General features: G+C 38.6%; 1 protein-coding gene across 1 annotated transcript in view; it reads left to right on the plus strand.

Annotated features, from left to right (window-relative positions):
* Positions 1-7,847, plus strand: part of COL4A3 (collagen type IV alpha 3 chain) — a 60,387-nt gene extending 52,540 nt beyond the window's left edge. Inside the window, exons 46-53 of the mRNA XM_030495146.2 lie at positions 354-425; positions 541-660; positions 2,138-2,236; positions 2,829-3,041; positions 3,708-3,885; positions 4,897-5,011; positions 6,277-6,449; positions 6,781-7,847. Of these exons, the coding sequence (XP_030351006.1) occupies positions 354-425; positions 541-660; positions 2,138-2,236; positions 2,829-3,041; positions 3,708-3,885; positions 4,897-5,011; positions 6,277-6,449; positions 6,781-6,865 (1,055 nt within the window). The 3' untranslated portion in view covers positions 6,866-7,847. The remainder of the gene's footprint in view (positions 1-353; positions 426-540; positions 661-2,137; positions 2,237-2,828; positions 3,042-3,707; positions 3,886-4,896; positions 5,012-6,276; positions 6,450-6,780) is intronic.
* The last annotated feature ends 3,082 nt before the right edge of the window (positions 7,848-10,929 follow it).

Consider the following 10,929-nt stretch of genomic DNA (forward strand, 5'->3'; position numbering starts at 1 on the left):
AGTTGAACTGCACAGCATCACTGAAGGCAGCACTTCACCTGCAAACTCAGTGACAAAAACACATAAGATAAAAAGGACATAGTCTAAAGTTGAGATTTTAAGCCAGGTTTGTGGTACCAGCCATTATGTGAAGATAGACTTGGAAACATAAACTGAGTGCACTTGGCCTGTAAATTCTACAGTCACGGCAGAGATGTGGAAGTCCTCTTTTGCATTTCAAATGAGTCTACAGGCTGTGTTACTCTTCGGGAAGTTTGAATGGATCATGCAGGACTCCTAAATAAGCCTCTGAAACTTCAACAGTGGTTTTGACATCTTAAACCAACAGACATATCTTCAATCTTCCTTTTTAGGAGAAAAGGGTAATCAGGGACACCCTGGACCGCAAGGTGCAGAAGGGCCAAGGGGACCAAAGGGCCAGCATGGTAACCAACCCTTCTCATTCTAATACAAGCTGACTTAGGATGATTTGTTTGTTTTGTAGATTGTTTGCTTTCGTTTAATATAAAGCAAAGCTCTTCATTATATTTTTGCTGCTAGGTCCACCTGGAGTTCCTGGGAAAATATTCTCCATCCCAGGAAGCAAGGGTCCTCCTGGACTGCCAGGAATACCAGGAACACTGGGTGATCAAGGAATTCAAGGGATTCCTGGACTACCAGGTGGTTTATACTTTTATCCCTGTACATGTGTGTGTGTGCTGCTTAGTCAAACAGTTTGGGTTGGTGGGAAAACATGCTTCTGCATAGAAAATTGATGCATCTTTAAAAATACCTCTCCATATTTAAAAATAGCTCTTTGTACCTTGTTAACAACCTTGTGTTTATAATCTGTCCATTCCATCTGCCCTCCAACCTCGCAGTCAGTGAGTAAGTTTCTCCCTCAACATAAGCCTAAGCAAAATAATGGAATAAAAAGTAAACTTGGATCAACACATTCACCATTTTCATACAATCAGAACCATGCTCAGGATGTCATTCTGCAGGGGGAAATTACCATGCATAACAGAAGTACCCTAGATGTGCTACAAAGTTATTGTGTCCATCATAGTCCAGGGATGGGAAGGGAAAGCAGAAGCTTGCTACTTCTCCATTGGCACTGGAAATGAAGCCTGCCATTGCTGTGAGGAATGGGGAAGCAAAGAGAAAGTAGGATGAGGTGGATGTGCAGTAGGTGCTTGACCACCCTTCTCAATACCACAGCTTTCCACCACAGGAAGGGAGCTCCTCCAGGAAGCAGGCTCGCCAGAAGGCATGCCCCAATCCAGAATGATAGTTGCCTCCAGCATAACAAAGCAGGCACTAGAGAATTGTTCTTTTATACTTGCCTTAAAATTGTTTTACAAAGGAGCTGCAATATTTATAGAATCATAAACCAAGATTTCCATATAACATGGACCAGAGGAGGGCCACAAAGATAAGAGGGCTGGAGCACCTCTCCTATGAAGACAGGCTGAGAGAGTTGGGCTTGTTCAGCCAGGAGAGGAGAAGGCTCCGCGGAGACCTTAGAGCAGCCTTCCAGTACCTAAAGAAAGCTGGAGAGGGACTTTGCACAAGGTTAGTGTAGGGACAGGACAACAGGTGACGGCTTTAAATTGAAAGAAGGTAAATTAAGATAGAAGTTCTTTACTGTGAGGGTTCTGAGGCATTGGAACAGGTTGTCCAGAGAAGTTGTGGCTGCCCCATCCCTGGCCGTGTTCAAGGCCAGGTTGGATGGGGCTTTGAGCAACCTGGTCTAGTGGAAGGTGGGGTGGAACTGGGTGATCTTTAAGGTCTCTTCCAACTCTTAACCATTCTATGAGTCTATGATTCTACGATTATGGCCTGCTACTGTATTTTTTAAATATTTCTATTGCATGACACATGCTAAAAGAAAAAGCTGTTTGCTTTGGTTTCTGAAAACATTTCTTATGAGAATACTATTTTTCTGCAGTACAGCCAATATTTCCTTGTAATCTTTCTGATAGGAAATATGGTGACAGTAATGCTACAGTCTCAAAACTTAGTAAATTCATGCTGATGTTTTTATTCTAACACAGCTACATTTATGTGGGGATTTTAACTTTATTCATTAACAGTTACTACAATCTAGAATAACTAAGGCTATATGATTCTGGTTTTTTTCTTTATTACAATTTAGGACCTAAAGGAGTAAAAGGTCTACCAGGAAGATTTGGTCATCCAGGCCAACCAGGACTGCCTGGTCCAAAAGGAGACAGGGGATTTCCAGGAGAAAGAGGTACAGGAAAGCAAGCATCTGTGTTTGACTGCTACTACTGAATTTACAAATAAACTGTATTCCTGATTTCTGTAAATCCTTCCTCTTTTATGTATTGAGATTCTGTAACCTTTACAGTCACTTTTGGACCACAAGAACATGTAAGCACATTCTTAGCTTTTAACAGATGCATATCCACAACTGGAATAGTAATTCAAAAAAATATGCTTTGACTGTGCTCCTCTGTAATTAATCATATTTATTTATCCATTTGAAATCTCTAGGGTCTCAGTGTGCCTTTTTATTACATCAAAATACAATTAAATATTTTTATTTAGTCACCTTAAAATGTTCTTACTTTACAATTTTTTTTGAAAAAATGGCCATGGTTCTTTAAAATACGTTGCTATTCAATGAAGCTATGCAATGTAAAGCTACCTGAACTAGGTCTGAAAGAGTTAATGCATCTAGCAACAAATACGACCAATTTTCAAGTTGTATCTTCTTATTGCTAATTTTTTTGTTAGTTTTCAAGTAGTTTCACTAATTTAAATGAATTGAAAATTCAAACAAAATGATAATATTTGCAGTCTTATTTCTTTCCCCTTCACAGGACAACCTGGACTGGTTGGCTTTCCAGGTCTACAGGGGTTACCTGGATCACCAGGTACTATCATCGCTGGTCCAACAAGAAGAGGTTTTATCTTTACCCGACACAGTCAATCAACAAAGATTCCTTCATGCCCACTTGGGACATCGCAGCTCTATGTTGGTTATTCGCTGCTTTTTGTACAAGGAAATGAACGAGCACATGGACAAGATCTTGGTACTGTATTGATAAAAATTTTCAGATCATGCTTTTTAGAGTCCCATCATGCTAAGTTGTCATGAAACCAAACTTACAGTAAGTGTCTGAGATGAACACTGGTTTCCACCATTAGTCTCCAGAGTGGTCTGCTGCTCTGAGTCAATTCAGGAATCATGGCTTGAAAGACACCATTCTTACCTGAATTCTTATATTCCCTTTTTGCTATCCCTAGACATTTCTGAGGAGGAATTCAGTTACTTATGGATAGATGTCTAGTATAAATGTTCACAACATCTGCATGGGGCCGACAGTAACACAAGGTCTGAGAGAGAATCTTGCTTTTTTGGAGACCAAATGCGATGCTTTAGGGTGTCAGAAATGGCACCAGCAGCTTTTTTTTAAGTAGCCGAATCCCTGTTACTGCATCAAGGACCAATACCGTTCAAGAATATATTATTATTTTAACATATTTTGTTCTTAGCCCTTATTTTTTATATAGATATTTTATATATACCATGAGCATTTTGCTTTCAGATAATTCCACTGTACAGACACTTCTCTCTTTATAGTTACCAACTGTTTTAATTCTCACTGTAGTAGATTGGATACCATCACGTGTCTTCTGTTCGCTGCACTAAATATAATCTCCTGTCTGTCACAAAACGCTTCTCTTTTGTCTTTCAGGAACAGCTGGTAGCTGCTTGCAGAGATTTACCACCATGCCATTCTTATTCTGTAACACCAATGATGTTTGTAGTTTTGCTTCTCGCAATGACTATTCATACTGGCTGTCAACTGCAACAGTAATGCCAGTAGACATGGCACCAATTTCTGGCAGGGCACTAGAGCCCCATATAAGCAGGTGAGAGTGTAAGAATGTTAGCTGTTCTGGCCTGGAACCACAAAGACATCATAAACTGTTCTGAACGGCAAATCTTAGGCAGGCCTGCTCATCTCAGCCAGTACAAGCACTGTTTTTAACCACCTCATTTTTGGTTACTCACCTGAATATGTCACACATTCAATGATACTCTTAAGAAAGGTTAGATTAAAGTAAAGCTAGGGTCCTCCCACGGGGATTAATCTGCATAGCTGATATCAGAAGATGGCACACAATCCTACTGATTGCAGTGATATTTTTAAAAAATCTATTGTTATAATTGGAGGCAGACTAAAATGAAATACAGTTTCATTATTTAGAATGAAGTACAAATCAAATTCTGCTTTCAATTATGTGTCATCCATTTACTGTAATTGGTGAAGAGCATTGTAAATTGGGGCTGAAGGTTCTCTGCGATGAAACACCCTTGTGCAAATGTGGCTCTTTTTAGTTGCTTAGAACAGCTGAGAAGGATGAAGAGCATCTTAAGAGGAAAAGCTCTAAAAACATGAAAGACCGAGTGTACCAAAATCAAACACGCAAAGGCAAGCTTTGGACTCTGTCTTCTAGCCTACCCTACCCAGTTGTTGCAATCTAGTAGTTTCTCTGGGAAATAAAGATTACTTTTTCTGATCTTAGCAAATAAAGGTACAGAACTTTGATCTAAACAGTACAACATGAAGAAGGTAAAATTTAGCTTGTTACTTCAGTAAAGGCAAAATTAGGAAGCTCAAATGTTCTGAGACTAATTCCCATTTTATACCAATTTTTGTCTGGTGTTGCTAGTAGAGATTGTAAAGCAATTGCAGAGCAAAGTATTTGGATTGCCTTCAATATACTTATCTCTTCACTGAACAGGAAAACCTGTGTGAGTTGGAAAATTTATAGTAAACACTGCCATTAGGTAGCTGCTATCCTAGAAGATACAATTTTTGTCTGCTTTCATGTTTTCCCTCATATCTGCACTGAATTCATGTGCCTTTCTTCTTACAGGTGTGTTGTCTGTGAAGGAGCTGCAATGGTAATAGCAGTTCACAGCCAAACGACTGTAGTTCCTGCATGTCCAGAAGGCTGGATATCTCTCTGGAAGGGTTTCTCTTTTGTTATGGTAAGGATATAAAGACTTGAATTATTAATTTTATGTTCTCTCACTTTCATTGGCATTTTCATCTTCTCACACCTCATTTGCTTCTTAATAATTGTTAATTTTTTTTTTCCTTTGCCAAGTAGAGAATAGTCCTATTAACTCTTACTCAGTGCCAGAAGCACATGAAAAACTATTCTGATCTGGCCTCAAAAGTAGATGGCAGGAGAAAAAGGGGAAAAGATGAAAGGAGAACCGCAGGATTTTAGTCTGACAAAAATAACTGCATGGTCTCATTTTCATGTGTCATGCTGAAATCTAGGAAATGGGTTAAGCAAGTGGAGTGTTTAAACTGGTCCTAAACACAAATACACAGAAACCACTGACACGTTTCCATGCCAGGCCATTCTTTTATAAATCGTATCTTGGGGCTGAACTCCACAGAAAGCTAAAATCAAAACAAACGCGGAATGCTGTCCTGAAAGACTACCTCAGCAATTTTGATGCCACAAGATATGAGTGAAGAAAGTTCATAATGTGACTGAAAATTGAGAACTGATTATGGGAATAAGGGTGTATCTGCAGTAGGGGATGTAGCACTTCAACTTTGTTATCCATACCTGCCAGCAAATGAAGGTAAAAGACAAAATTAAACCCTCTCATTTTCTGCTTGATGTAAAATCCTTTTAGGTCTAGTGTGAAAATTGTCTCTCCCAGGATTTGGCCCTAAGTAGTAATAACAATAACCTTGGAAAAGAATGAGAGAATTTTTACAGCATCTGGTTAAAATCATTTGCTTCTCGATGGTATTTTCTAGCCAATTTTCTACTGTTGTAAATTATTTTAGAGCTATTTCTACAAGGATTTACCAACATCAAAGAAGGAAAATGCCTTCTTTGCTTTTTGTGTTTGGAGAAGTAATCAATGCAACCAAAAAGATGAACACACTCAAAATAGGGCATTTGGCTTATTTGTCATTCAGTTACCATAGTCCTCAAGTGGACAGAAGCCAGATATTTTCTAGTCTTTGTACTGGTTACAGTGTCATGCCTTTTCATGGAGCAGAAAAAGATCTCTGCAGGCACTTAGGAAATGCCATAACTGCTTGAATCTTCATAAGGCTTCTATGCTTCATCGTAAGGTTGATAAAATTAATCTGTGTTCATTTTGTTTTGTCCAAGATATACCACAGAACATATGGTATGTTTTAGAAAGAGATTTTTTTTTTGCCTGCAGTTTACTAAAAGCTGACTGACAAGTTCTCATAAAAAATGTATTGGTGGTTACAGTACACAAGTGCCGGCTCAGAAGCTTCTGGCCAAGCATTGGCATCTCCTGGATCTTGTTTGGAAGAATTTAGAGCCATTCCATTCATAGAGTGCCATGGCAGGGGGACGTGCAACTACTACACGAATTCCTACAGTTTCTGGTTGGCATCGTTAAATCCAAGAAGAATGTTCAGGTAAACTGTATTTCCCTGCATCTATACACATTGCATCCATGCTGCAAGTGCCCGAGGAGACAATAACTGCCTGCACAACACGTGGGGGCTCCCCTACTAATTTCCCTCAGTTCAGACATCTCTCTTTGTCAGGTTCTGAGTCATTCTGTAACACAAAGGTGCCTTACGCGAGCCAAGGATTTCAGTGGTGATGTCAAGAATTCTCTATCCCATTACATCATCTCTCCTTGTTTGGTTTTTTTTTTCTGTTCGTTTGTGTTTTGGTGTTTGGTTGTCTTTTGGTGGTTTGCTTGGGTTTTTTTAAAGTAAATGTTTGTTTTCTTTCTTTTAGCAAACCTCGACCACAGACTTTGAAAGCGGGAGAACTAGAAAATATCATCAGCCGTTGTCAGGTCTGCATGAAGAGACCAGTCTAAAGAGTGGCCACTCTTGACTGAACATGAAACTCTGCTTTTATTACAAAGAATTGCCTAACTCAGAAGAGCTATAATTTATTATAGTCCAACTGCATCTGGAAAGAAATTATAAATTGCCAGTGCAGCACTGTGTTGAGGTAGGGCAACATTTTGACTTACGGACTTTTGTCTTTGGCAAATGACAAAGCACTTTGATGGAGAAAGCTTGTAATAGCAGTCTGCAGGGGCTTCTGCTGAATTATTGTCATTTCTAAGCTGCATCTTCATGATAAAACTGTGGCATCACCAGATCTTTAATGAAAGATGTTAATGTTGCCTTGTGTCACGTGCTTTTCAAACCACAGGACAAACTAAATGCTCTAATATCAACTTACATATGTTCAGTGTTCAAAGTGGGTATAATTTAAGATGAAAATCTGGCACTTACAAGAGATGGAGTTCAATAGGAAATACTTTCAGTGCACTTTTAAATATATAATGATTCATTTGGGTTGTTTTGGTTTGGTTTTCTTGTCTAATAAACAAGTACCTCCCCACTTACCTCACCCTTCCTCTGGCTGTCAAATAGGAATACAGTCTTTTTTTGTATCGCTGCAATAATAATAGTTTTTGACTAGCCAGAAAGGTAGCTACACCACACACTGGGCAGACAGTACAGTGGTGACAGGCACTAGCTGTGTCCTCCAGAGTGACTGTGGCTAAGGGCTGACTAATTGAAAGTGTTGGCAAGTTTGCATTAGATTGCATGGCTTTTGGCCATGATCATGAGATCTTTTAAATTCTTCAGAAGTTGACACTATTTGGCCTCTATTGTGATCACATGCTTTTGTCTCTACTGAAGAACAACTGTTTACCATATCATAATTTGGGATTTTGATGGAATTAAAAATTACTGTAAGGCACAAGGTCTCCCATGGCATTATCAGGTTATCACACATCCATCAGGATGTGACTTCTTTCTGTATTATTTTTATAGGTAACAAAACCCATAATATTCACATTTTATAATATTCCATACTTAAATATTTATCACAAATTATATTCTATATTGAAATATTTATCACAGATTTCTGCAAATGGAACCATTCATTCCATCCAGTCCAAAATTTAAAAAGACTGATATTTAAATTGTACCATCTAAGCACTGACATACACAGGAGAATCCAACTGTAAATGAACATTAATACTTGAAAAGCACTTTCATTTACCCGTATAACTTATATAAAGTTGTAGCTCTGAGTTTATTTTTTGTTTTGGGGTTTTTTTAATATTTATAACATTGCACTTGCAAGGCTATTTAAAATTGTGATGTTAACATTTAAGATGTTAATATGTTTTAATACTTGCACAATCTATCAGAATTCCAGTATTTCATGTTATAGAAGAAGCCTAATTCATCTGAATATTTCTGTAAATGCATCATTTTAAATATAGGGTCTAGCAATTCATTTGAAATAACCAAGATTTCTCATTTAGATGTTTTTAAAGCCAGTGAAATTTTATATTGTTTCTGTTAAAATACTTGCATTGTGATTGTCTGACTGTTCAAATTTTCAGTGTTAACCTAACTAGGAAAAGGTGTCGTCTGTGTTTCATGTCAGTATCTTCTGATGGTGAAGATACCATTTACATGAACTGAATGGATATTGTAAAATTATTGCTTGCTTGAACAGTCATAGTACTTCTGTTTGCAAGGTATAATTGTGAATTTGCAGGTTTTTATGAAGAATCTCTATGCAAATGCACTACTGATAAGAAGGTATTAATGTCAAGCTCATATTTAGTCTTCCGTTTGAACCAGTTTGGGCTTGAGGGTGTTTTCCTTATAACAGTCACATACTAGATTTTTCCATAAAGTTTGCTTTAAATACTCAAAGATAAAATCCACGCCTGTTGCTTGTTAGGTTGTTGGGGGGTTTTGTGGTTTTATTGTGGGGTTTTGGTTTTTTTTCCATTAAGGCCATCACAGTCACCCAAAAGCATTGTATGTGATATACAATTGATGACTGTGGAGACGCTCAAGTAAAATGTAAAACTTGCTAGTAAAAAGCAGAATGTAAGTACCTGAGGTTGAAGTCTGCTGGAAATGGTCAGTAGAGGATAATGTGTAAGGAGAAGGGAATGGATTGTGATTTTCAAGTGCAAAGGTAAGTTACAGAGAGTTGTCTCAAGTTACAGCATGTAGCTGGAAGTCATGCCTTGTTCCCAGTTTTGGATTCCACTGCTCACTTTTTGTGTGGCCTTCAACAAGTATTAAAGATTTTCATAAATAGCTTTAGATTTTGAGTGCTCAAACGGTCTTTCTTTGAAAAGCATGGAATGCAACTGCAGAGACACATCTGTTCATCAAGCCTAGCATAATACAAACTGGACACTGAAAATCAAAGAGAAACGTGAAAAAGTTGATCTTCTTTCTGCAGATGCAGATTACTTTACTACTGCTAATGATTGTTGTGAGGATTAGTTAACTCATGTCTGTAAATGCTTCCAGAGCCTCAACTGGTAAATGCTGATGAGGTGCAAGGTGTTAATGTACTGTACTGAGAAAATGGAAGCATAAGAAATCAGAAATAATGAGCAAATGGGGTGGGCGTGGGGGGGGGGAGCAAACCTCCTGCTAAATACAGCCAAATAAAAATATTTTGACTAAATGAAAGACCCATTTCACTTTTTTTTTTTTTTTTTTTGGTTCTTCACAGTGCTAATGATCTTTTCCACTACCCATCCATAACAGTATTTACACAAAAAGAAAAAAACAACATAAAAAAAGATAGTGTCATCTGACAGTGGGTGGTGTTTGCCCTCAGAAAGACACTCCCTCTCTCCTACTTGGACTAAACTAGAAGTCTACCACTTCAGTGTAGGTACCCAAGCTGGATGTCTGCATGCTGTCTTCTTGGATGGCAAGTCGCTGTTAACAGGAATAGTATGAGAGAAGGGTTGTGATTACACTGAGGAAAAACTAGGAGGATGAGGAAAGCCAGCTCCACCTGGGCCTTGCCTGAGCTCTGCTGGCGGTAGGCTTGTGCCCAGTCCTCTCACCTGCTGTACCTACTTCACTTGTCTTTGACTTAGGATCTGACTTGTCACCCTGCATTTGCCTGATGGTTGCTGGACAGTCAAAAGAACCTTTTAATGTCAGCACCCCAGCTCTGTGTTGCTCTGCATAGTATGGTGAGACTGTGCCCCTTGCTGGAGAGATTGCTGCCCTGCCTGGACTGGGGTTGTCTTCCTCTTCGGAAGGAAGCCACTCTTGCAGTTTGCTGACAGAGAGCCACTCTAATTCCAGGCTCAAGCAGAGGAGCGACTGGCCACCAAGGAAGGCAAAACCTGTAAAAACTAGAAAAAAGTAGAACTTGTAGCGTGTCCTCAGACAGAAGACAGTACCCAGAGGCATTCTGTAAGTGCACTCAGACAAACAAGCAGATTGTGTGCAAAAGAAAGAAAAGGACACACCTAACATTAAAAAATTCAGTGTGAAAATAAGGAAGACTTCTCTGAAGATCAAACTGAAACAACAGTGTTGTTGTATCAGTTGATACAACATTGTATGCAACATTCTTAAGGATGGCTTTTTAAATAACTGAACAAGAAAATTAAGGGTATATGCAAGGAGATTTGAAAACTGTCAAAGGAAATTATTTGTTCTAGGACTTCTACACAATGAAAAAATGGGAAGAGCATCCTGAAAAGATTAAGGGTACAGTAAATACAGCCTGATGTGATTCTTTCTGAGATTTGACAGAATATGTGGGGCTTGGACAGGCTCACATAATCATGATCTACTAGTGCTAATTCATAACATGATACTACACTAGGGATCACCACCAGGTCTCTTCTGGAGAATTTCCTGTGGAGTAGAACTACTCAAATGACTAGCGTGTGGCCACTTTTATTGTGACATCAATGTACGAACAACAGTCATACATGCAATGGAATAAAAAGTTAAATAATTGATCTCAACATAAAATTATATATGGGCAATCATGGGAGACAGACCATGCTTCTTGTGTGCTTTAAGAACCAATTCTTAGACTATGGATTTTTTTGTTTGGTTTTTTTGG

Source organism: Strigops habroptila, chromosome 8 (genome assembly GCF_004027225.2).
Source record: "Strigops habroptila isolate Jane chromosome 8, bStrHab1.2.pri, whole genome shotgun sequence".
In the NCBI taxonomy this organism is placed as follows: Eukaryota; Metazoa; Chordata; class Aves; order Psittaciformes; family Psittacidae; genus Strigops; species Strigops habroptila.